The following is a 25,035-nucleotide window of genomic DNA, read 5'->3' on the forward strand; positions in this document are numbered from 1 at the left end:
ACTTTATCTTTAAATATCTGAAAAGACTTGCCTTCAGTTAAAACTATAAAACAAGAATTACAATCTGTTACAGACATGCACATTTACTGTGGTTTTTAGAGTTCTGACCTGATTTTTCTTCTTTTTTTTTAAAACGCAATATAAATTGGTCACATTTCATTGATCGGTAACAACAATGTTTACACAAAGAGGAAAGAAAAATGTGTTGCACATACCTTGAAGTTTTGAACCAGACAGTGAAACAAAGGTGATTGTCCTTATTTTATGCATGAACTTAAACATCCCTAACTTTATCTGATTTTTACTAAGCTCAAAACAAACAGCACATTAAAGTTTGTTGACCTGTTTACATACTGAAAGAAGTGGGATTTTTTTAATTTTGTTTTTATTTACAGTAAAAACAGACATTCAGATTCTTCTGTAGTGACTTGATGGGAAAAACAGTAATTTTTCAGCTTGACTTTCTAGTCGGAGAAGAAAAATTAGCATGTTTTCGATTAGCATGTTTTCAACCATAATATGCTTCTGCAATATTCTTTCCATGCTTCTGGTTTTGTTTTCTAATTTCTATGTCTGTCGATGTTTGAAAACATTTGAAAAACTTTCTGTTTCTAGGAGAAGCTCAGCCCACAATTAGATATTATTACAAGTTCAGAAATATAAACGAATTCTGTGAATTCATATAAAGTGGTGGGTAGCAACACTCAATCAATCAATAACGAGAATTATGCTCCACAAAAACTGCTCAAGAAAACGAGGAAAAAATGCTGTTCATCTGTCAACGTCTCAGAGACTTAGGCCACTTTTCTCCAAAGAACTCCTGTTTAGTCAGTAGGAGGAGAAAAGGGCACTTAAAGAGTAGTGTTCCTGGGCCTCGCCGGAAATCATGTTTGTTTTTCCTGTGACTCACAAAAGACCAGAGACCAAAACCGGTAACAAAACAACGTGGAAGGGGACAGGGAGGAAAAGAGGAGGAAATTTAATTAGCGGTTGTCCGCTCCTCCCGGCTCGGCGTTTGTTCTCAGCAGGACGGGAATGATGGGCAGCGGGAGAGGGAAGACTGAAGGGCTTGTTGATTAGTGGCGGTCTGAGTCTGTGAATTTGCATCTGCGCTCTTATTTTTGTGTGCGAGCGATTCTGAAAGACATCGAGGCGCTCGGAGAAAGGCAGGAAATGCTTCCTGCGGTGCACAAAGCAGAAGAAAAGCTTATGGTTAGAGATGTAAACGACTCTGCGCTGCTCAGGAAGGTGGAATCAAGGGATGGAGACTCATCCATCACTTTATGTTTATCCAATCTCATGAGTTCGGAAAGAACTAACATCACGCTCCACTTCTTCCCGAAAAACGTGGGTTCTAGAAAGTAAAAGTGCTTAAAAAGAAAATCTAACTCTGAGCTTGAACAAACTTTGAAATGTGTCACTTTATAAGAACTTCTGAGTTCAGTCTCCCAAGTTAAATAAATTAAGCATCAAAATGATTAAGACTGCACAGTGGATGAGATGGATGTTTTTTTTTACTGTATTCAGAGAAAACAAGGAGAAAACCTTCTTGCTGTGTGGTCATAATGCTAACCAATAATCCAACATGAAGCCCTGATTTATATTCTTTCTTTCTCACATAATTCCTGATTAAAGCTCTGCGCCGGTTCATTTGATGTTGAAACTTGGTGAACTTTGTTCTCCAATCAGTTGTTGGGTCTCGATCTCCAAAACATTTGTTTAACTTTCACTTCAATGCAACTCAGAATGTCTTGTTTGTACACTAAACAGCAATTAGGATATATTTTATCCCCCAAAATACGATCAAGGTATATACCATAGTTTTGATTTTGCTTTAATAACAAAGTCAGCATATTTTCTTTATGTGCAGAAAATGTTGCCAATATTTATGGGATTTTTGTTTTAGGTGGAGCATGTTAGCTCATGTTGGTTTTCTCAAGCTAAATCCACCCCAACATCTAATGAGTTAAAACATTAGCATTGTTGTTTCTAAATGAATATGAACTTGTTTTATTTGCATTTTTTGAGGTCTGAAAGCACTGCATCTTTATTTTCACCATTTCTCATTTTCAATTGTTCATAGAATTGAAAGAATAATGTTCATTTTACTCATTTCATAAGACGTAAAATCAGCGAAACTGATCATTTTAAGTGGTTTCTTAATTTTTGTTCCTATGAAAAATGTAATATGACATAAAAAAAAAATGATTGCAATTTTGCTAAATAGTATTGAAAAGAACAAAAGTTTTATACTGGCTGAAGAAGCTTAAAGACTGTACTGACAGTTTAATAACTTTTATATTTTTTCTCAATCACAATTTGTTTTTTAAGATTTTTTTGGTATTTATCTGTGATATTTTAATGTTGAAGCCCCACGGTTTTATCTCCATCCATGTAATTTATAAATCAAAATGTACTTTTGTTGAAAAAGGTGAGATAAACTCCAGTAAAGTTGCTTATTCACTTTTCTTCCAACTTTCTGGTTCTTTTATTCCTCATCAGCTTCTTATTTAAACTGATAATTTATAATTATATTTTATTTCAGTTTAGCAATCAGGCTATAATAGAAAACTGATCTATGTAGGATTTTTCTAGTAGCTGCAGCGGCACTCATTAATTTCTTCTTTTTTTAAAATTCCTAATATACAATGTTTATTCTAGTGATTATAGCTGCCATAGCAATAATCTGAGAAAAACTTTCTTCTATAAGGACATGTGACAGGAAGTTATGCTTGGCAAACATTTGATCTGCTGATGTAATTATAATTAGTAGTGGCAATCACATGCTGAGAATTACCCACTGCACATTGCCCTATATACTCTGTAGAGATTCAGCATGTGATGATCTTTTAATGGACTTTTTTTCTAAGTAACATCTAAGACTTGCAAAGACTTCTGATTAGATTAGAAACAATTCATTTATAGTAGAATATAGTATAATAAAATTACCCAGTTTAGACAACTTTCTGTTCAAATTGGACACGTTTTGGAAAATCTGGCAGAGCAGCTTCATTTCTGTCACCTCAGTGTTATTTCAAGACTTAATATTGCTCATAAGTTTCACTGTAACTCAAGTACCAAACACATGTCTTATGATGAGAGAAGGCACCTCTCAGTACACCTCTCTCCCTCCCTGAACTCTTTAATGGGGCCGGCTGGTTGCCAAGTTACACTGGCAGGCCTCCTGAGAGGTGCCTCCACGCACACATGCATGCACGCCTGTGCAAAAACACATTTTGATCGCACAGTTCACTTGTATAATTGATGTTACGCAATGTTGGGAGAATAGCCACCCTATATTGTGCGCTGAGGCAGATGCAGAACAGGAGCGAGGTTGTTGTTTAAGTTCTTAGCTGAGCTTTGAAGAAAGCCTGAACTGGAAATGGAGACAAACAAAATGTGTAGTGAGTGATTTCTCTTTTTTTTTTTTTCCTTTTTTTTTAGCTTTAACAATTTGTGGATTTGGAGAAGTGGAGAAGCGTCCAGAATTGAACCTCTGATGAAAACCGATTCCAAAAAGTCTTCATGTGGTTTTGTGTTTGTTGCTCAGCTCCTCCCTGCGTTTGGGGATTTAAACCACCCATGAGAACGGGTTCTCCCTCCTGACTGGTATCACTGCAGGACAGACTGGCTTTACTTTTTGTTGCAGTGTGTGCATACTGGTTGGTACAGACAGGAGTGAATCATTGCAGTCTTGGCTGGATTGGTTTCTCTGCATGGTTACGTTTCAGATCTGTCGCTCCACGTCTCTTTTGAGTTACAGGCTTATATGCCTGTAACTCAAAATATTACATAAACTTCAACACTTTATATGAAAGTATTGGTTTCTGTACAAAAAGTCTGCAGCTTTTTCTGTTTGTTCACTTTTTATATTATAGTTGTTTTTTGTTTAAACTTTTTTTTTTTACCCAAACAAATTTAACATCGCTAACTGCCTTTACCATGACTACTAAAAAGTCTCACATCTGATAATCAAAATGTATCAGAAATTAATCTGTCTTTCAGATCAACAGTTCTTATTTTTCATATTCTTGCTCAGATACTTTCTTATCTTCTGAAAAGACCTGTGAAGAGACTGTTGCAGTAAACGACTTGACGAAAGATAAACGCATGGATGAGTTTCTTAAATATTTTTTTAGGGAAGTTCTTCTTCAGGTGATAGAAGGCTGACTTTGTGATTATCTTTATGTGTCTCTGAATGTTCAGGTCTGAGTCCATCGCTACACCCAGATTTCAGGCCTGATCTCTGGTTTCTATCTGTAAGAACTGGAGCTATGTGCCAATCTTGATTGTTCTTCTTTAGGTCCGAAGATAATAACTTCAGAAATTCAGAAACCTTGGCACACCCACGCAATAATTTGTTCTAACCATCTGTTTGGTGTTTGGATTGGTTCAGAGTCATCTGGTGACATAGCAATGTAGAACTGTGTATCATCTGCGTAATCTTACTTTTAAAACAACCTTTGACACTTTCCTTACTTAGCAACTTGCGTCAATGAATGTACATTGATTAAAAAGTAAATCCTTTTCTCATATTGAAAGGAATTTGCGTAAAAGTCAAGCTAACTACATCTAATGGTTCTAGTTTTGCATTTGGACTTTTGCGGTTCAATTGTGCTTCTGGAAACCAACACCAAAGTCAAGCTAGCAGCTTAGGGTACATGTTTGCTCAGAGTTGGCTTGCTAGGGATCAGATTGCTACTTTAGTGAAAAGTTTTCTGAATGCTGGAAAAAATGTAGCTAAAACACTGACTACTTATGCTCAAGCATTTCTTCAAAATTATATTAGAACCATCATCAGAGAGAAAAGTTCCTCAAATAACAGACAAAATAGAAGAAAATATGGACTCAGTGTTCTTGGTGGATATTCAGTCATTTGTTTTAGTTTATATGGGGGGAAAGTGAGTGAATTTTGCCTGGGTTTCTGAATGATTATGTGCCATATTTACGAGACGAGCCCATTAACTCCTGACTTGTGGGGACATTTTACTTTTAGTCCTATTGCGTCAACATTTTATTGGTCTCTGGGAATGAGAGCCGGAGTCTTGCAGCCAATTTTAGGTCAGTCATTCCCACTTAGAAGCAGCAGTGACCAGTTCACCGTTCACTTTCTCTCCCTGCCTCCTGTGTGCATGTTTGATATTAGAATGGTGGTCACAGGGTTACCACAGTGGTTCAAACCATCTTTGTTTTCCTCATATTCAGGAAACCTTCAGTTTGTATGCAGTGTTTAAGAGGAGAGGTGTTGAGTAGTGATGGGTCCAGCAACACCGACGCGCCGGCGCATGCGTCAAGCCCATAGACCAGGGGTGTCCAAAGTCGGTCCTCGAGGGCCGGCATACTGCATGTTTTAGTTCTCTCCCTGGTTTTACACACCTGCATCAAATGATGGCTCATTAGAGGCCTAAGAGGAACATTGACTTGCTGAGGAGGTTGTTACAACCACCAGGGAGAGAACTAAAACATGCAGGATGCCGGCCCTCAAGGACCGACTTTGGGCACCCCTGCCATAGACCAACACCTGTGTCGGTGCGCGTATTGGTTTCAGCAAGTCACGTGACCAATACAGGAACTGTTTCGAAATGACACTGGATGCCAAACTATGTTTATAAGGAAGCGAATCTGTCAAAAGCATTTGCCAAACAAATTCTTGATCTTTTACATTGTCATCTATGGAGCAGCTTCAAAGGAAATGTTTCCGCAGTAGTGTGGGACCATTTTCATCTTATATTGGAAAATAAATGTGTTTTCATTTAGTCGTTTCATCCGGTTCTTGTCAAATTCAGCTGAAACTGACTTTTAGTTTACTTTTATATTATGTTCTGCAGGTTAAGTGTCGCATATGTTTAACTAAACTGTCTTATTTAAATAAATCCACTTTTTAAATGCTGAGGCATTATGAGGCCAAGCATGAGAATGAAGTCCCAGATTCACCCAGATAAACTCAGATATGCAGCCATTCTACAAATTACTCAGTTGCTTTTTATAAATTATTTCATATACAGTGAACCCTCGCTGTAACGCGGTTCACTTTTCACGGTATCGCTGCTGCTTCGCAGATTTTTTTGTGCAGTTTTTTTTCCCCCAGTGTTCTTCGTCCTGATTGACCATATGATTGGTAAAAACAGTTTCCGCGCTACCTGAGTGCCAGTAACGTTACGGTGTTTAATACAGATTGGCCATTCAGGAGATGGAAACTGAAACTTTCAAAGTCTGCTGGGAAAAAAAAAAACTGGCCAGAGGCAGCGCAAAACCCAACCGGAGGCTCGTTTGATGAGATCCGTCGCTCTGCCGTAGATACAGCTGTGAATCTGGCGGTGCAGGTTGGAGGAGACGCTTTAATGACATGACTGCGGATCACATTAATAAGGCCCGATTGATGCACACGCACATCCGCTGACCTGAAAACAGGTTTTGTTCTTTGGTTTCAATGTAGAGTATTTATTTATGCTGTGTAGTATAAATATATACGTAGTATATATTTATAATAAATATGTAGTAAAAACTAAAGGGTAACTACTTCTCGGATTTCGCCTCACGGGTTATTTTCGGAACGCAACCGAAAAACAAGGGTTCGCTGTAAATGTAGTGTTTACTTAATTTTTTTTCTACAGCAGAAGTTTTGTCAAAAAAGCTTAACAGGCTTAATTTCAAAAGGTTGTAAAAACTTTTTTTTAATAAAAATGTGTTGGAAAAAAACAGTCCATGCATCCTCATTCCAAACACATTCACTTAAATTTTCACTTTATGGTACATGTTCACATTCTTTACTGACTGTATATCAAATATATTTTAAATGTAACTGAAGATGTGACATAATACAACATATAATATTCAATAAAATACAAAGACTTAAATCCTATTGTATAGACTAGGTCATGAAATCACTACTTTGCCTGTAGGAATTTTTAATGTCCAGCAGATGTCAGTATTGAGTGACACAGTATCGACACAGTATCAATACAGTGTTGCTATGAGTCGAAACGCCTCATTTACCCATCACTAGTGTTGAGGAGACACGCTCACCGGTAGGCCACAGGAGAGGATTTTTAAGAAGAAAAGATGCATCAGACTCTCCAAGAGATTACTTTAAAATATCTCAAGTGAAGGAACGACAGCATTAATATTAAACGGGGAAAAAAAAGAGTTCAAAAGTTTGAGACTATGCAAGAATTGTCAAAACCTACAGTCAGACGTAGGATTCACCCAGCTTTAACTCCTGTAAGATTCCACATTTCCAAGATATTTCTCATCATCTGATTAAAAATGGATTCATAAAAAGTCATTACTAGCAGGTTTGATTCAAAGGTTATTTGCCTTCACAAAAACGGCTGCAGACTACAGCCTGAGCGAACGCAGGAACGGGAAAGTCCTTCACTTTGCAGCTTGCAAGTGAGCAGATCCAGCAGAACAAGTATCAAACCTGTTGATTAAATGATCCGCAGCCAATATAAATTATTAAAAAACAACATGCTATGACACATCAACATTATGTGCTAACATCAAACAGTAAGAAACGGAGTGATTAATGTCGTCTGACTGGATGTTGGACAACTGATGACTTCATGAGGGAGCATAAAAAACAAAAGTCAGCAGCTCTCATTTTTGCTTTCTCGTTTGAAAAGCAGGATTTTTATTTTAGCTGAATGAAAATAATGCCTTGGCACACTCGCCTGCTGCGACATGGATAGAGGGGGAAAAGGAGGAGGAGAGACCACATATGAGAAAATCCATGGGAGAAAAGTATGCCTTTATCTTTTAATAAACCGTAAAGCCAGGAGGCAACATGAAATTACGGCATAATAGCAGTGGAGAGTCTTCTGAAGACTTAATTGCCTTAATTATAGCAGTGCAGAGAGAGGGAAGGGAACGCATGGAGAGGAGGAGGAAAAAAAGAAAAGAGCAGATGAAAAGAAAGCAGGGAAGACGGAGGGAGTAATGTGATAAAGGAACAAGCATGTCGGCCATGCTTTGCAGGTGTATCTGTGTGTGTTTGTCTGGATTTCAGCAAGTCTCTTGTTCATATGTTCATAACTAAATACATTATTTTGCAGGTGTGTGAAATCCGAGAAGCCTTTGTCCGTGTGAGTGATGGATAGGGTGCAAGGCTGAGAAAAGTCTCTCTCTAGACGAGCGAAAACGTCTCTCCCTCAGATCTTACAAGCTGGCGGGCTTACTTAGGGATGCTAAACATAGCTTTCATTTTTCTCTGTGTCTAGACTGGGCTCTTAGTACTTTCTGCTGTGGTTTTTCTGCTCGCTCTGGGAAGATCATTCCCTAATTCTCATGCCTTCGGGCCAGTGGGCAGTTTGCTAAGCCGGCAGTGTTTTGAAGTGCCTGAGAAGCCCCCACCCCTCCACACCGCCTCTTCAGGTCACACAGATTAGTTTGAGAGTTCACCTTCTACTAAAGACCAAAGATGATGTTTCATCTCTTTTTTTTTTTTTTGTAACTTTCTATCCAAATTTATGTCGATTTGTCACAAACATGTTATTGTTTGAAAATGTCCACTTTGGGCTGAACAAACCTCTCCCTGATATCACACAAAGCAAATAAAAGATGTAAAAACATAAAAATGCAGAAAGAGCTTCGATATTTTCCCTTAAAGCTGAGAGGGTGGTGACTGCTGTGTTTTCTGTGCGCTGCCCACATATCTCTATGAAGACCTGCTATTGAAAATGTATTTCTACATCATATTCCTCATGGCTTTAAGCATAATTCATACAGAAAACTCATGCACTCATCTTGTAAACTGTATCCGTTTCCTGCTGGGACTCAGCAGAGGTCTGATGCAAGCAGGGAGTAAGAGTTTGTGGGTGCAGAATAGATGAAGGAAAAAGTCACAGCTTAATGCAGTCACACCTGACCGCTGCAGTTTTAAGTATATCTGAGCACATTTTGTCTCAGCGTTACATGAGTTAGGATTTGTGGCAACACTCGAGTTTAACCAATCATCCAGTGTTTATAGCAGCTTGACTTTTTCAGATTCACGGAGGTCTCTGGCGCCAATCTCCATAAAAATACAGAAATGACTGCATTTTTTTATAACAGTTTAACGTCATTAGAATGACATTGGAGTTAAACGTCAGGTTGCAAATGCTCTACAGTTACATTTCCAGATCACTACATGACACATCGTCATGATGATCTATGCATGTTTAAACACTTTGTTTTGTAAAAATGTTGATATGTGATTAGGATAATAATTTGACTATGAAATTGTTTCAGAATAATTAGTGAGTATGAATGTGTTCAGTTTTAGTGGTGTGAAAGAAATTGGCACAACACTCGGATATTAATTCCCATCAATGATATTTTTGATTTTTGATGGGGAAACTTCTTGTTTTTGTGTTTAGTATCACTGGCAACCAGCAGTGGTTTCCATGACATCTGGATTATTACAAGATTACAGGTATGCAAGGATTTCAGCACCAGGCTGCACATACAGGTGATGGTAAATTACAACTGTGCATCAGGTGAGCAGCGCAGACTGCAATAGTTCATCAGCAGGTGGCGCTATAGATGACTTTACAAGTTTGTCATCAAATTATCACATTTTGCTAAATGCAGATGAGATGAAAGATCTTGAGGCTAAATCCAAATGAAGTGTTAATGTAAAAAAAGAAAATAGGAAAAATGCACATTTTTGTTATTTTGAAAAGTGGAGTTCACTCAAAAAATGAAAAGAATTAAAAACAACTCTTAACACTGAAATGTGCAAATAAAGCATTACGTGACGTTGTGGTATGCAACTGAACTAGATTGTTGAAACGACAAATATTTCCTTTTTTTTGTCTTGTAAATTTGCAGCTGTTTGGAGTCATTGTCTCATTGATTATCAGTTGTTGGACAGACAACCTCACATTTCATCTGAAACAAAGAGTTTGTGGTTGACTCAATGATTCCAAGGTCCTGTTTTTGCAAAACAAGCCCAAATAATCACTCACTTCAGTTCAGTTTGCTTAAATATCACCAATCATATCAAGATAAAAAAAAAAAACTAACAAAAAAATCAATTCAGTTCAGTCATGCACACTTTGCAAGTGATCCTAGTTATCAAACAATCCAGTCAAGATTGGTTTATTATTCAAAAAAGTTCAAAAATGTTTTGATGTAAAGAAACTTAGTAGATTGACTTGCAGCATCATCCCTCCACCACCGTGTTTGACATTTGGCAAAAATGTTTACCACCAGATATGCTGTATTTGGCTTTCACCAAACATGTCATACATCATGACAAAATATGAGCTTTCCTAATGTAAGCTTATATTTTTACGAAGGAGAACAAGTTGTTCTGCCCTCAACCTTTTTCCACCTATAAATACTCTTCCTCTCAGTAGACTGATGGGTCTAAATAGATTGGAAATCACCACATGAACAATTGTTCCTCACCAACATGTATGCTCTAAAACGGCAAACTGGCTGAGAACCGCTTTTATGGAGTTCACAAATAATGACGATCATCTCATGAAGTACATTAGCAGCTCCTGGCTGCTACTTTCAGACTCAACTCATCTGGAAGTAGCAAGGTTGCACTTTCAATCTCAGCTTTTTCATTTCAGCTTCCTCGTGATATTAGGAAAATGTGTGATATGCGATAATGAATGAATTTCTGTTGGTTCTTTGCGCTAAATAATAAAATACCTGACAGTGTTGATGTCTTTCTGAACCACAGACTCCTGGAAAAATATTTAATTCATTATTTTTATCTAAACAACTCAGTTTTGCTGATAAAGTGACATGTGGTTGCATCTACTGTTTTGGTAGATAAACAAATTCTTGAAAATTATCAAGCAGTGTTTCAGCTGTTTTGCAGTTTTATGGAAGTTTGTGGTGCATAGAAGCTGAATTAATTCATGCTAATTGGCTAACGTTTGTCGCAGTCCAAGCAGGTCTCTCCAATTTTTATAATATATTTATATTGCTATCATTTTACATTTGCAACACATAATGTACAGCTCTGTTTCTGTGTGTTTTATTGCCAATATCCGTGTTTTTATTTAACAATGACTGTAAGGAAAAAACAAACTTTGCTAAAAAGTTGCAGGAGGAGTCCCTTGTTTTCAGAACTGAATCTGTAAATCTGAGTATTACTGCAAAATTCTTCACTTTATGAAACTTTCATCTATCTTGTCTCAGTGTCGTCTTCAAGGAGAAGCACTTGGTCATTTTAATGACCGTACTTCCAAAACATAAAAAATAAAAAATCCCCATTTGGTCTCAATAAAAAGCGTATGAATAAAGGCTTGCATTTCCTAAGTGATTCTTCTTTTTTAAAAGTTTTCCACAGAAGACTGAATGCCATCTCAAATTGCCTGAGCATTATCTCCTTACACAAGAACGCTGCCACTTGAAACTCTATAGCTGGTTTGAGGCTGTGAGGTAAACGGCATTTGTTCATTGAAGCGTTTGGGTTTTTAGCAATCTTTTAGCAGCGTTCATCCTTCCTGTGTTGTCCGAGGTTGTAGTTTTGTGTCGTGTGTTTGAAGGAGGAGAGGTTTGCCTGTGGGTGCATTTTTGTTGTCGTCAGGCAAGTCCCTGCACTGCAGCGCAGGCCTGCCCGAGTGGAGATTCTTCAGGAGGGAGATCTCTTTCTTCTCAAAGCGTCTTACCAAGAGCTATTAATTATTAACTGCGAGAGCTAACATCAAAGCAGCAGACTTGTGCTGAATTAAATGTGCAGTATGGAGAGAGGGGGGGGGGGGCAGCATCGGTGTGGAGCTGAGAGAAAACTGGGTGAGAAGGAAAAAGCCGAGCTGAGATTCCGCTCTTCCTTCTTTTGAACTTTCCGAATACAAAAATGGATGAAAGCATGAAAAGAGTGATGTTAGTTTATGTGGAGGAGCGAAGGAACAGGAGGCTCGTATTTATGGCGTGTCGCTGATTTTACCGCTGGGAGAGATGGAATCGGCCTGCTGGGTTAATTGGCCTTTAATGAGATCTGAAAAACTGATTCATAAACATCTTCTCTGTGGATTAAACCAAGGGGAAATCTAATTGAGTCAGAGGGTCGTGATGTGTTTACATTCAAAATTAAATCAACAGATAATGATAAATATGCGTCTCAATATCAGAGACCTTCTGTTGGTTTGGTTATGTAACTTTTCTATTCAGCCCAATTGTTTTTGATGAGCAGATTATATCATAATTTACTTATAGATGATATAAAATGATGATAAACTAATAAAAAACTAGTTGATTAAATATATTTTCAACGTAAACATTGCGGATGTTTGACAACATTGTCACAAAATGTGATCTTGGATTCAGCTTTGAATTTTTATTTTATTTTTTTCCCTAAGGAGTCTTTGCCAGTTTAAACAGGTGAAAAAGTCAAATGGATCAGTCTGAAGCATGACAGGTTTCAAATTCTGTCTTTCTTTTTTCATGTCACGCCAAGTTCAGGTTAAATGCAGAACGGTTACAGGAGACAATGTGGCTCACGGCTTAATTTGTTTTTAGGTACAAACCAGAGCTCTGAGTGTTTTGTGTGTTAGTCATAGTAAGGAAATGCTCTAAGACACTTCACAGCTCTGCATAATCACAAAGTTCTCTACTATAAAAACAGGCAGGAAAATAAAAACATGAAGGACGAAACAGAAAAGCATTAAAAAGCATATATGGCATAGAAATATCATACAGTCAAAAACAAACTAAAACCTTGTCTATATAAATTAGTTTTCATGTGTTTCTGAAAAGAATCAACACAACCAAAAGTGTAAAGACAGAAGCAGCACAATCCATGTGAATTGTGCTGGTCTAAAGTCTTAAGATGTGTTCTTGAACCATTAACACCCGTAGACCAGAAGACCTCAGAGGACGAGAAGAGGTCAGAGATGCAGGCTGCATCAGACCATCAGCAAAAGTCACTTTACATATGATCAAGTCTTTGATGATTCAAAAGATGCAAAGTTCATCAAATGTTTCGAAATATCAGATGATGTTCAAGTTGGCGAGGAACCTGAAACCTCTGATGTTCAATGTCTTAAGACTTTACCTTGCATCCCAACTCCATTCTGTTTGAAGTATGATGGATAACTCTTGACCTCTCCAAAGGTCAGCAACTGTAACCACATTTTCTTGTAGTAAACTGACTAGATTACAACATTTTGCTCGTCAAAGTATGAAACGTCCACAAAACGGGCACAAGTTGTCCCAAGGTCGGGACACGACGTTGACTTTTCGTTGACAAAAAATTCACATGTATGAAATGACAAAGTGGTGAAATGATCACCTAAAAGCTGAGTCTTGCCTAGATTGGAAACAACCATTAGAGATGCATAACTGAGGCCTTTGAGATAACCGACTTGAAAAGGAGATCGTATCTTCTCTTCGTGGGGTAAAAGAATGAGCGCCCGATGAATAACAATACAATCTTTCAGAATTCCTTTGTTCTTAAACATCACTGAAGTTTCTTTTTGCTTTAATTCCTTGAACCTGTTCCTCTCTGGGACAAATTGTCCAGAAACTTGCTCCGCATCACATTTCTGAAAACGTCACCTCAGGAATCAACGTCACGCTCTGTGAAAGCCTCACCCACACATACCGCCACGCGCCCCCCTTTTCAGCTGGCCTGCAGCTTGGCGTGGAGACACTCTCCAGCCAGGCGGCAGCAGAGTCGCGGCGCTGCGCCTTGTCACTTTGATCCTCACCCCCTCCTCTTCCCGCCAGTTATTAAGAGTGCTGGCAGGAACCCAAGGGCACTTGATAATACCAGGATATGATCCTAGCTGCGCTCCTTTAGATCTTGTAGAGCAGACATCAAAACGTTGTCTAAATAGGGCAGTACGAATCAAGAGGGTTGAGGAAGGATGGTTGGGGAAGGCAGGAGTTAAGATAAAACAACAGCTTTCCTTTCCTTTCCTCCTTTTTGACGAGGGAATGCCAATTTGGATTCTGCGAGGAGATACCTTGGGTTCTGCGAATGCAAGCGTTTCTTTTATCTCTCGCCTGTAGCAGAACTCTTCAAAAGGGCCTCTGCGCTGTAACTTTTCCTGCCTCTCACATGAAAGACGCTCACATTTTCTAACAGCTGGAAACCCCTGATAACTTTGTTCAACTTTTCCGAGCGCGCTCCAAAGACTTCAGTTCAAATTCCTCTCTTGCCGTGCAGGGTTGCATCACATGAAAATTGGTGCGTTAGTCCTGGCTTTGGCCAGGGGGTGGAGGGGGGCAGCTTTTGGTTTCTGTCACATGGGTTTGCCTTAATGTGGTGCTGATTTACATGGGATGACATCACGGGACTTTGGAGGAATGAACCAAAGGGCCACATGTGCATCCCAGCAAATGTAATCACTGACTTGTTTACTTCTCTCTGTTGGTTCTCTCTTTGATTACTCTCTTTTCTCATGGCATGCTTGTAGAGGGTTAATCTCAGGGAGACAGCGCCCTCTAGTGGCTGTCAGTTTAACAAGCAAGATGGTTGCAGCTGATCATGCAACCTGTTGTGCACATTTGTTGCTCATGTCTGATTACTCCTGTGCTCTGTGTTGGCAGGCGAAGAGAGCAGTGCAGCGCGGAGCCACGGCCGTCATCTTTGATGTATCCGAGAATCCGGATGCCATCGATCAGGTTTGTACACACCTAGAATCACCCAGGCGTTCACTCTCTCCATTTAATCCTTCTTGTTTGGCCTTTTCATTTTTTTTTTATTTCTGAAAGCAGCTTGGCCGCATGCCCTGCTCTCCTCGCCGCGTCTGCATGTGTGTTGTTTGTCTAAGCAATGTACTTTCTTTGCTGCTGTTCGACTCCACAACTCGCACTTTTGGAGGATTCAAGCTTAGCTTCTCCCTGACCATGACCAAACGCTGTGAAGCTCTTAATTGCACAGGTAGAGAACATTACCTCACCTCCTGAGACCTCAAAGCATGCAGTACAGTAACATAAATCTGCTGTCACACATCCACATGCTTGCCCTTTTCAGTCTTTCTGATTCCCATGTCTTTGCTGCATAATGCTTCAGTTGCTCCCTTGAGCGCCTTTGTCACAAGAATTCTCCTGTGGTATTCATCCTGCAACGCCAGGCCTGGACTTGCAGAGAGAGAGAGAGAGAGAGAGTTTTTTTCCTTTCCTCTTCTTCTCTGCTGCTGGGTCGTAAAGTGCGTAGCTGAGAGATAAAAGGGATTGCGCGCAGACCACATGAAAGGCAGCGCTTGGGCGGCTGTGTTAAATTCCCCCGAGAGGCTTTTCCAGTCAGAGCAGAGCGATCAGCAGAGACAGGAGCCGCAAGGCCGAGGGGCAGGGAGGAGGAGCTCGGGGAGAATTAAGGTCCCTGGGCCAAAATTAGATGAAGTCTTGTAAAGTTAATACACTTGACCTTGTTTTTTTTGTTTTTTTTCTCTCTCCAAATTTGTCATATAATGCAAAGCCGACGGCTGCTTTGCAAGAACTTAGAAGGTTAGAAACTTTCCTTAAACGAGATGCAAACTGAAGAAATGAAACCTGCAGAGGGGAAAGTAGGACAGGGAGGACAGATGGGACTGACTGAAAAGTCTTGACTCATTCTTTCTAGTCTGCCTGGCAAACTGTTGCTATGGTTTCCATATCTTTTGTCCTACGCACAGTTTCACCTGATAACTGAGAGGAGACGTTACCATTTGTACTCACAGTCATGTCACCTCATAAAATGAATCCACGTCAGACTCTGTGCTGTGACACATCTCTGTGTCAGGGCTGCATACGTTTCATGCAGCGGCGTGTTTAGCATGAAAGGCATGCTAAAGGTTGAGTGTGTGTTTTTACACCCTCCGATTCAGTTTTATAGGTTTGTGTCTCTGTGATTTCCATCTGATCAGAAGATGATCTGTTGCATCCATGTTTACACATTATATTTAGAAACAATACTAATGATATGGAACAATCTGTTTGTAGCAAACAAACCAAAAATTGTGGTAAGGTTAGAAAAATTCCTTATTTATCCAGGAAATTAAATATTGTCATAAGTCGTATCCAAATATCTTCAAAGAGTCGTTCTGGCAGGAAAGATTTGTGAGATACTGCACAGTTCTTCCTTTCTGGATCCACCCAGAGACACATGCTGGTACACTGGTGCATGCTGGACCTAGCTGGGTATTGCGCACAAGCAATTTGATTGGCTTGTTGTTTGGCCCGTTGATTTATGTCAACAACAATATCTCAACCACCATTTTCCCAATCAGACTGTATTAGTTGGCAAGAGGCAAAACCATAATTCCATGGTCAAGTCTTGATGTCCAAAGCTTTTTATTAATTGCGGCACATTCGGCGTCCACTGGACCCCACAACAAAAACACCGAGACACTTTGGAGAAGCTGAGCGCACGCACAAAATGACATCATCAGAGCGTCGACCACATAGTGAGGAACGCACTACCAACGGAGACGCAACCAACTTGGCTAAAGCTGAACCATTAACTGCTTAGTGTGAGACTTGACAGTTGAGAAGGGTTTATAGTAATATTTTGAGTGAGTGAGACTTCATTATGTCTAACCACATAGGTGAAGTGGTTATACGTATCGCCCCTATAAAAAAACTACAGGTGGTTTCTTGTCGTTGCCAATTTTTTTTTCAACTGAGGTCAAAAGGTTCATATCAGATGAAGAGCTGCACCCAAATATTGCTTACATTTGAGAAGAACATGAAAATCCAAAGCACCAACTTTTAAAGTCATTATCAAACAATTTCTTTTATCTTATTTTTTACAATATTGATGGTTTTTTTAAATCACCTGAGATTTATAAGTTGTAATTTTATTATTTTTATCAGCGCTAAATAAAGAAAGATCATTTCAGAAGGTGTTGGAGTTTCTGATCCATGTTTTTTTTCATCTTTTCCCTTCGCTGTACATACTCAGGCAAAATTAGCAGCATGTTGTTAAGATAAAGAGTATTTTTTCCTTCTGTCTCCAGCTCAACCGGGTTGCGGAGGATCCTCTGAAACGGCCGGTGGTTTACGTGAAGGGCAACGACGCCGTCAAGCTCATGAACATCGTCAACAAGCAGAAGGTGGCCCGAGCTCGGATCCAACACAGGCCGCCGAGGGTAAGAGTTCACATCAACGCCTCCAACTTCAGAGCAAAGATGCTGCAAGCGCGCGTGAGACGGATCTGAAGCACATGTTGGATCACGACAAAGACGTGGAAAATGTCTGTGAGCTTATGCTGGTGGTGAAAGTTTCAGATGTAGGAAACCCGTGTAAATTCCAGCTGTGAAATCGTTCCGTCTTTCGTCTGAGTTGCTTGGTGCCCCGAGGCTGAAGGCTTTTTCACAGCTCTGTGACAGATTAATATCAGCCGGTCAAAGGCCTGTTTGTTTGCTTGGCTATTTGATAAAAGGCCAGCAAGGTTGGAGGTCAAATAACTTAACATAATGAAATTCTGGGATAAAAGGCCTTTTTTTTTTCTGGTGAGGAATAAAATGAACTTCTTTGAAGTATTAGTATTCGCCTTTTACTCTAGATCTTAAGACTCAATTCAGAACAAAGCAGCGAGTTTTAAGAGTTTAATGGAACACAAATGATCAAATACTGGAAAAATTGACAGAAAAAAAATGTAATCTGTCTTACAAAGTTAAGCTACATAGCAAAAAAATAAATTCAAAACTTTTTTCAACCGCAAGATGACTGAAAAACAAATCTGTTAAAGGGAAAGGTACAAACAAAAAACAGTGTGACAAAACTTCAGCATTCAGTCATCCTTTAGTGAAAAGATCTAGTGTTGTGTCGCACTGTAAGGAAAAGTCATTAATAATATTGGACAGCAGCAACATCCAAAATTGATGTCGCTGCTGATGTCACCCTCTTCCTGCCAAGAGGGTGACGAGGAATTTATAGCAATTATTAGTCATTTTCTACATGGGAGTATAATCTTCTTTATTCTCATATTCATGGCCTAAAGCATATGGTTGGAAGAAGGAAGCCTTTTCCTCCAAAGAAAGCATCTAAAACCTCCCAAAACCTGGTGGAAGAGTTGATAGTCTGATGAAACCATTCCTGACCAATTCCTGACACGGTGGTGGCTGCATCATGTCGGGCTTTCTGGTTGAGAGGATGGAATTATTCCAAACCACCAGTACATTTTCTCCCAACATGTTCAAGTTTCTGATTGAAGCTATAGAATAAGAGGCATTTCAGAAGTAAGGATCAAAACAAGTTCATTTTGACTGAAAATCTCTGCTGTCTGCTGAAGGGAGATTTTCTCAACATCTGACAGATTTGATGAGCTGTTGCTGGGCAGATTGGGCGAATATGACCAAATCACTTCTACCAAAGAAAACTGAAATCCAAATCTGAATAAAAAGAGGATTAAACAAAGCATTGTACACATTCTTTTCCCCATACCGATTTGTTTGTTCAGTCGTGTCAAATTTGGTTGTGTGAACCGTGGCAAAGTTGTAACTTGTGTAAATTTCTGTCACAGAACATGTATAAGGGAATAAATATTTAAAGTGAATATAAATTATTAGATATGTCTTCACAGTCAATATGAACCTTTTTATGAGCTGCATGTGGAAACTTCCTAACATTGATTTTTTTTTTAAATGTGTTTTTTCCACAGCAGCCTACGGAGTATTTTGACATGGGCATCTTCCTGGCCTTTTTTGTCGTGGTGTCGCTGGTTTGTCTCATCCTCCTCATCAAGATCAAACTAAAGCAAAGGAGAAGTCAGGTCAGTAACTCACTCGGCTACAAACTTGTGAGCGCCGAAGCACGTGTCTTTTTTTTTTCTTTTTTTTTCTACAATAGCTCCACTGCAGGCGTCGAGTCATGCGACAGCAGCTCCGCCGCTGATGGATTCCTCTTGTGTGTTGACAAAAACCTCTCAGTGGAGGCTCATGTCGAGATGCATGAATTGGAATTAGCATTTAATTAATGCTGATGAGAAGCCGGCTGACGGCGCAAAGCACACAGAGATGTCATGACAGGGCAGGAAACCTGCAGCGGCATCCGTTAAGACGAATGTAATCCAGCCAGGATGCATGAGCTGCCTGCTTTTGATTTTTAATTTTCCTCAAGAGTGAGCTGACGCTCTTTGGGATTGACCAGTGTCTGGCTCAGTTTTCATTTTTTCATTTCGTAAATGTAAAAAGTAATTCATAGCTTTCCTCAAAGCCTCGTCTAGGAATGATGTTTTGGCCAAAGTTCATTGTTGATCTGATGTCTCCATCTTAACCGTCTGCAATTATCTTACACACAATGGAGTAAAAAGGCAGAAACGCCCACGCTGCGGTTTAATTAATCGTCAACAGAAATATTTCTTTCTTGAGTCGCCGTCTGCTTTAAATCATCAAATCTGTTGGACATGACTCATGACTTGACCTCTACAAAGTCATTTATCTGTTAAGGTTACAGGAAGCAAATTAGAGACGGAGGATAATTAGACATCTGGCTCCTAATGCGTCTTCTGTGAATGTTCCTCACATGTCACCAGGGCAAGTCTAAACGTATAACCTCCTCTCTCTGCTATAGTTCTGATCTCACATTTATAAATGCTTTAGGGAATGTTTGCAGTGATTGTGTAGGTTCAGCAAAACTTTCTCAAACAAAAAAATATATATATATATTTTTTCCCTTTGTACGGCAGAGCTCCATGAACAGAATGGCCATCCAGGCGCTGGAAAAGATGGAGACACGCAAGTTCAAGGCGAAAGGGAAGGGTCTGCGCGAAAGCAGCTGTGGAGCCTCTGATTCGCTGAGCAGCAGCTCCACCTCTGACTGCGCCATTTGTCTGGAGAAATACATCGATGGGGAGGTAAGGAAAGAGTCTGTTTTATGGATGTTGTGGCATAAAGCTTGATTAAAAAAATACATTTTGTCCTTTCAGCTGGTTCATGTGATAATTAAAAGTGTCACTGGAATTTGGGAAAGTTGTTAAAAGCTTTGAAGTAAAACAGAAATGATGCATGTTTTTCTAAAATCCGGTGCCACCAATTACCTTCAGAAGTATGTTGATTTGTAAAATGCCATTATTGGGGGAAAAAAGCCAAAAGAACGAGTATTGTGTTTGAAAATTATCACAAGCCATGTGGGAGGAGCTGCTCTGGTTAAACAAAATTAAACTAAAATAAAATTTTCCTGATTACTTTATGTTGCATTTTTATTTTTTGCAATCCGAATTACTGATTCTGATTGCAAGGGATTTTGCAATGTTTTCACTTAATGCATGATGGGAAATGTGACTTTTTGCTACTCGCAATATTGATCACAGACTATAACTTGACATCAAGTACGAATGACGCAATAGTGTAGTAGATGTAAGAAATACTGCTGCCATCATATAGGAGTTAGCTGTCACTTAAAAAGTTTTTTTTATATACCATTTTTTGCAAAAAAATAAAATAAAATTTGGCAAAATTGTGAGCTTGTTGCATAGTGTAAAAAATGTGGAGATCTGTTTTTTCTTCTTTTTTTTGCATCGATTTCTGCAACGGTATAGTCACAAAAAAGTTTGGGTTGCAATGGTCTATTAAAAGTCCAGGGTGAGTTTTGAAAATTGCTGTCTGCTGATGCTCTATTAGTCTGACTGAACTTTAGCAATTTTCCAAGAAATGATGAAAAATCAGAGCAGGTCTCTAGATATGCAAGATACACCTTAAAAATCTACAAATATTCCTTTTTCTCTACTTTCATTCTCTACTTTCAGTTATCACTAAAACTAATTAAAATACAAAGAAGTTCAACGGCTGTCGAGGCTTTTTCAAGTTACGTTAAATGTTCGGCTGACCTTTGTGTTCACGGAGCCACTGAGTTTGTTTTCTGTTCATGACATATTCTGCAGACATGAAACAAAATTGCAGTGGACAATAGAATGGAAGTCCCCCTGATGTGCTTGGGGACTGCAGCCTTGAGGGTTTTTTTTTACCGATGTTCTTTCCGGCGCCTTTTTAGACATGTAGCTGAGCCTTTCACAGCACCTGGAGAGATAAGGGGTGCCCAGAGTACACCAGCCTGTGATTACACTTCCTGTCCCAGCACCCCCTAAGCACGGCCTTCTTTAAATCTCCATGGAGTCACAATCAAAATATGTATCCCAGTCTTGGACTTTAGGGTTTTACTGTAACTGCATTGCTCATCCTTTATTCATGGATGCTGGAGGGACAAACCCTGTTGCCCCTGGGGGCACAGAGTCTGTGAGTGTGTGTTCTCTGTGGTTATGAGTCTTTTTGGTGAGGAGAAGAAAACACAACAAAGCATGGCGCCAGGATTGCACAGAAGGAAGTGGCGATATAAAAGGCTGAATGGCATCAAAGCAGTTTTTGAGGAGTGAACTAAGCAACAAAGGCTTTGATGGAAAAGAGCTTGAAGATGAGTCATGTATTAAGCCACAGTTTTAAAGGCAACGAGAGACTTCTTGGTGGAGAACATTCTAACTGTTCCAGCTTTTGTCTCCAAATTCCTTTTAGCCAATATGGCAACTAAATCCAATTATATTTATACTAATACTCAAGTGTGAACTTCTTGTTTTCTTCAGAAGAAATAACCGAGTTTAGTTTGAGGCATGTGTTGAATCTTATTCTTCAGTTATTGACTGTATTAAACCCACAATTGGGAATTGTGTGGCTCTACTGCCACCCTGTGGACAGAGGCAACATAACGTATTTCCACATCCAAATGAATATCTAACAGATATTTACACCAAATACATTACTTATATGATCCAGTAGATTTTTTTAATGTGCATTTATGAAGCTGGCCTTTACAATATAATATTAATGGCCGATTTTATTAATGACTGCTCAGATTGCTGCAAAGGACTCGGCTAACCTAATCTGAGATTGATTGGTTTATGTTATGGTTAGGACTAAATTAAAATATTGCTATACAACATGCATTGTAGTTCATTTAATTGATCATATACTTCTGGATATAACGAATTAAAACCCCTCTCTTTTGGAAAGTACTTTGAGGTGACATTTTTTATGAATTGGTGTTACCTAAATAAACTGAATTGATTCATTCCTCCTCTTTTCCTCTACAGGAGCTGCGGGTGATCCCTTGTGCTCACAGGTTTCATAAGAAATGCGTTGACCCCTGGCTGCTTCAGCATCACACCTGTCCCCACTGCAGACACAACATTATTGGTATGTTTGAACGCAATTTCCGACTTTCTTCTACTTCTTCTAAAAACAGCCCAAGCTCTTAAAAAAGCTGCCCAGGCGTTTTCTGGCAATACGTATATTTTTTTGTTGTTATTTTGGTGTCTAGAAAATTAGCGGAATGTAACGTCACAAATTGGTAGCTTATTTGGATTGAAAGTGACAGGAGGTCCTACAACAACTCATTCTGAAAGCTTAAAATAGGCAGACTTGAGCAGACAAAAATCATTATCTAAGTATTTGATTTTGTGATAAGTGTAATGAGCATGTTTTTTTTTTATTATATATAACCCATAAACCTGTTTGAACCTGTCCAAGGCCACCCTTCATTCATTTTAATTAAATGTTTAACCATTTATTTTCTGTTTTTCTATGATGCAGAACAAAAGAAGGGAAACCCAGGACCAGCATGCATGGACCCTGGCAGCTCGCTCCACGGCAGGCAGCGGGTGGTGCTGCCGGTCCATTATCCTGGCAGGGTGCACCGCGCCGGCCAGGTGACTGCATACCCGACCAGAACCAGCATGGACCCCCATGGCAACCCTATCACCGTTCTCACGGTGGACCAGCACTCGGACCCTCAAGGTCTGTACCCACCCCAGTCGACGTCGGCTTTCCTCCGGAGTTACCACCCCGCCCTGCATCTGGAACATTCACTCAACCCCCACCACTGCAGGTTGGAGCACCGCGGACCCCCCGCCTACTCCGCGCAGCAGCATCACACCGCTTTTAAACGACCCAAGTTCCACGGTCGCAGCTTCTCCCGAGCAGCTTGTTTTTCCCAGTATGAAACCATGTATCAGCACTACTACTTCCAGGGCTTGTCTTTCCCTCAGCAGCCAGAGGGGGCGCAAGGGCCTTTGGCTGGGCAGCTGGGAGGAGGGGCAGGAGCCCACAAGGGCCACCACAGCAGAGCCTTCCAGCAAGGACTCCTGTACCCCACAGTGGTACACATGGCGCCTCCTTCTTCTTCACGGGTAGGGGACAGTGGCAGCACTTCTGGCCTGAGCTGTTACCATGGCCACCGCTCTGTGTGCAGCGGTTACCTCGCCGACTGTCCGGGCAGCGACAGCAGCAGCAGCAGCTCAGGCCAGTGCCACTGCTCCTCTAGCGACTCCATGTTGGACTGTACCGAGGTCAGCAACCAGGGGGTTTATGGAAGCTGCTCCACTTTCCGCAGCTCGCTGAGCAGCGACTACGACCCTTATGTCTACAGGAGCAAGAGTCCCTGTCGGGGCTCCATGGGGGAACCGGGTGCTTCGGGTTGCACCACTGCCCCCGCTGAGGACTCACCAATCCCTGCTCCACTGGGACATGACTGCCTCCAGCTTCCGGCTGGCGCATCGGGATACAACTTGGGGGACCATCACTCCAACTGCAGTTTGGAGCCCAACTACAGCAGTCGTTCGTCACTGGAACCCAGGGAGAACATTAACACGAGCACTACCTCAGCCGGGGCCCCAGAGGCCGCTGCAGCTGACAGGGGGACGCGGGCTCAGGAGTCGTCGGGGGAACTTGGGGCTGCAGCCTGTAGCTGCTGTTTTGAGGTGATTCCTCCCAATGCAGAAAGCAAAGGGCAGGACTTGGACCAAGCAGGGCCTGTAGCCTCGGGACACTGTCAACGGGGTGTAGACTTTCAGAGTTCCTCCCCTAAGAACTACTTCACACCCGAGCACTTGTATCCTCCTTCTGAGCAGGTGAGCTATGAAGGGCTGCCCTGCTGCTTCTACAAAGAGATGAAGGTGCACAGGGCCGAAGCGGGACATTACACGGAGGACTACGCCGTTAACGTGCAGTACGCACACTCGGACTCGGATGCCTGCTCAGGACAGGGCTGCTGCGAACTCAACCACAGGATACCCATAATTCCCGAGGACACAGACTGTGAAATGGGTTTGGGGGCAGAGACCCAGAGCAGCTTTTTACCTGTGAGCATAACAATGGAGGCAGAGCTGCAGACAGGGGAGCACCATGAGCATAAGGAGAGGTACTTCCCCTCAGGACAGCTGGGCCAGGTAGAGGAGACGAGGGCTTTATTCCACCCTCAGCTCTCTGCAAGCCTGACCGTACAGGGATCTAGTACTTCAACAAATGAGGGAGATCTGGGAATATGAGCACGAGTCCGGAAAGAAGAGTCAAAAGTCGGATAGTGGTACGCTGTCAGCAAGTCGTTTAAAACCTTTAGTTGCCTTGCTCTAAAATTGCTCTCTGAGCGCTGAATGTTATCATCTAAGATTGTGTGGATTTCTACTGAAATGGTATCTTCCCCCCCCCCGCACCCTAAGATAAGAAATGCATCATGTTCGTTCCTGTGGCCCCTAATGTCTCAAAGCTGATTAGGCTCATTGGCATCAACTCAAAGGTTGTACGCCACCAAGAAAGGCCCTAATTTTAGATAAAATCAATATTTAAACAATTTTGTACGTGCAAGCTGAAGGAACAAGAGCACAGTGGACCCCTGCTTATTCAGAGGTTGCTTTTTTTTTTAAACCAAATCAAAAAATATTCAAACAGATTGGAAAGATGAAATACCTTCACTTCCCTTAGTGCTGACTAGCTGTAATCCCAAGAGCAGAGATAAGGAAGAATGTGGATTTTAGTGTCTGCGGTAGTGCCAGGACTGTTTCGAGTGTATTGTTGCATATTATGGTACATTTGGTGTCTGAACTATTAAAATCAGCAGTTGAGCATTTTTAGAGGGGGTCCCAAGTATACATTTATCTCAGTTCCTGCAAATACCAGGGGTCCACTGTCTACTATTTATGGAAGCATGTCTGCATTTGTATATTTTTTGTATTTGTGCAGATGAATAATGACAGCCTATAAAGCTAAATAATTATATGGACATAGCTATACCAAAACAGAAAGACATGATTGTTTTTTTTTTTTGTTTGTTTGAAGAGCAGAAAAATGGGTCTGTAGTTGTGGGCCCACATGATGAAATACAGAAGAGCAAAGAAATGTG

The 25,035-nt window shown here is 40.5% G+C and overlaps 1 protein-coding gene across 2 annotated transcripts in view; it reads left to right on the top strand.

Annotated features, from left to right (window-relative positions):
* Positions 1–24,554, top strand: part of znrf3 (zinc and ring finger 3) — a 77,007-nt gene extending 52,453 nt beyond the window's left edge. Inside the window, exons 3-8 of one of the 2 annotated variants that reach the window (XM_017306852.2) lie at positions 14,497–14,571; positions 16,887–17,018; positions 18,536–18,643; positions 19,559–19,726; positions 21,953–22,055; positions 22,452–24,554. In XM_017306852.2, coding sequence (XP_017162341.1) covers positions 14,497–14,571; positions 16,887–17,018; positions 18,536–18,643; positions 19,559–19,726; positions 21,953–22,055; positions 22,452–24,184 — 2,319 coding nt within the window. In that variant the 3' untranslated portion in view covers positions 24,185–24,554. Of the gene's footprint in view, positions 1–14,496; positions 14,572–16,886; positions 17,019–18,532; positions 18,644–19,558; positions 19,727–21,952; positions 22,056–22,451 lie in introns of both variants that reach the window. The other variant, XM_008417857.3, reaches the window with a different exon arrangement.
* The last annotated feature ends 481 nt before the right edge of the window (positions 24,555–25,035 follow it).

The sequence above is a fragment of the Poecilia reticulata genome, chromosome 9 (genome assembly GCF_904066995.2).
Source record: "Poecilia reticulata chromosome 9, P_reticulata-male-v2, whole genome shotgun sequence".
NCBI classification, from domain to species: Eukaryota; Metazoa; Chordata; class Actinopteri; order Cyprinodontiformes; family Poeciliidae; genus Poecilia; species Poecilia reticulata.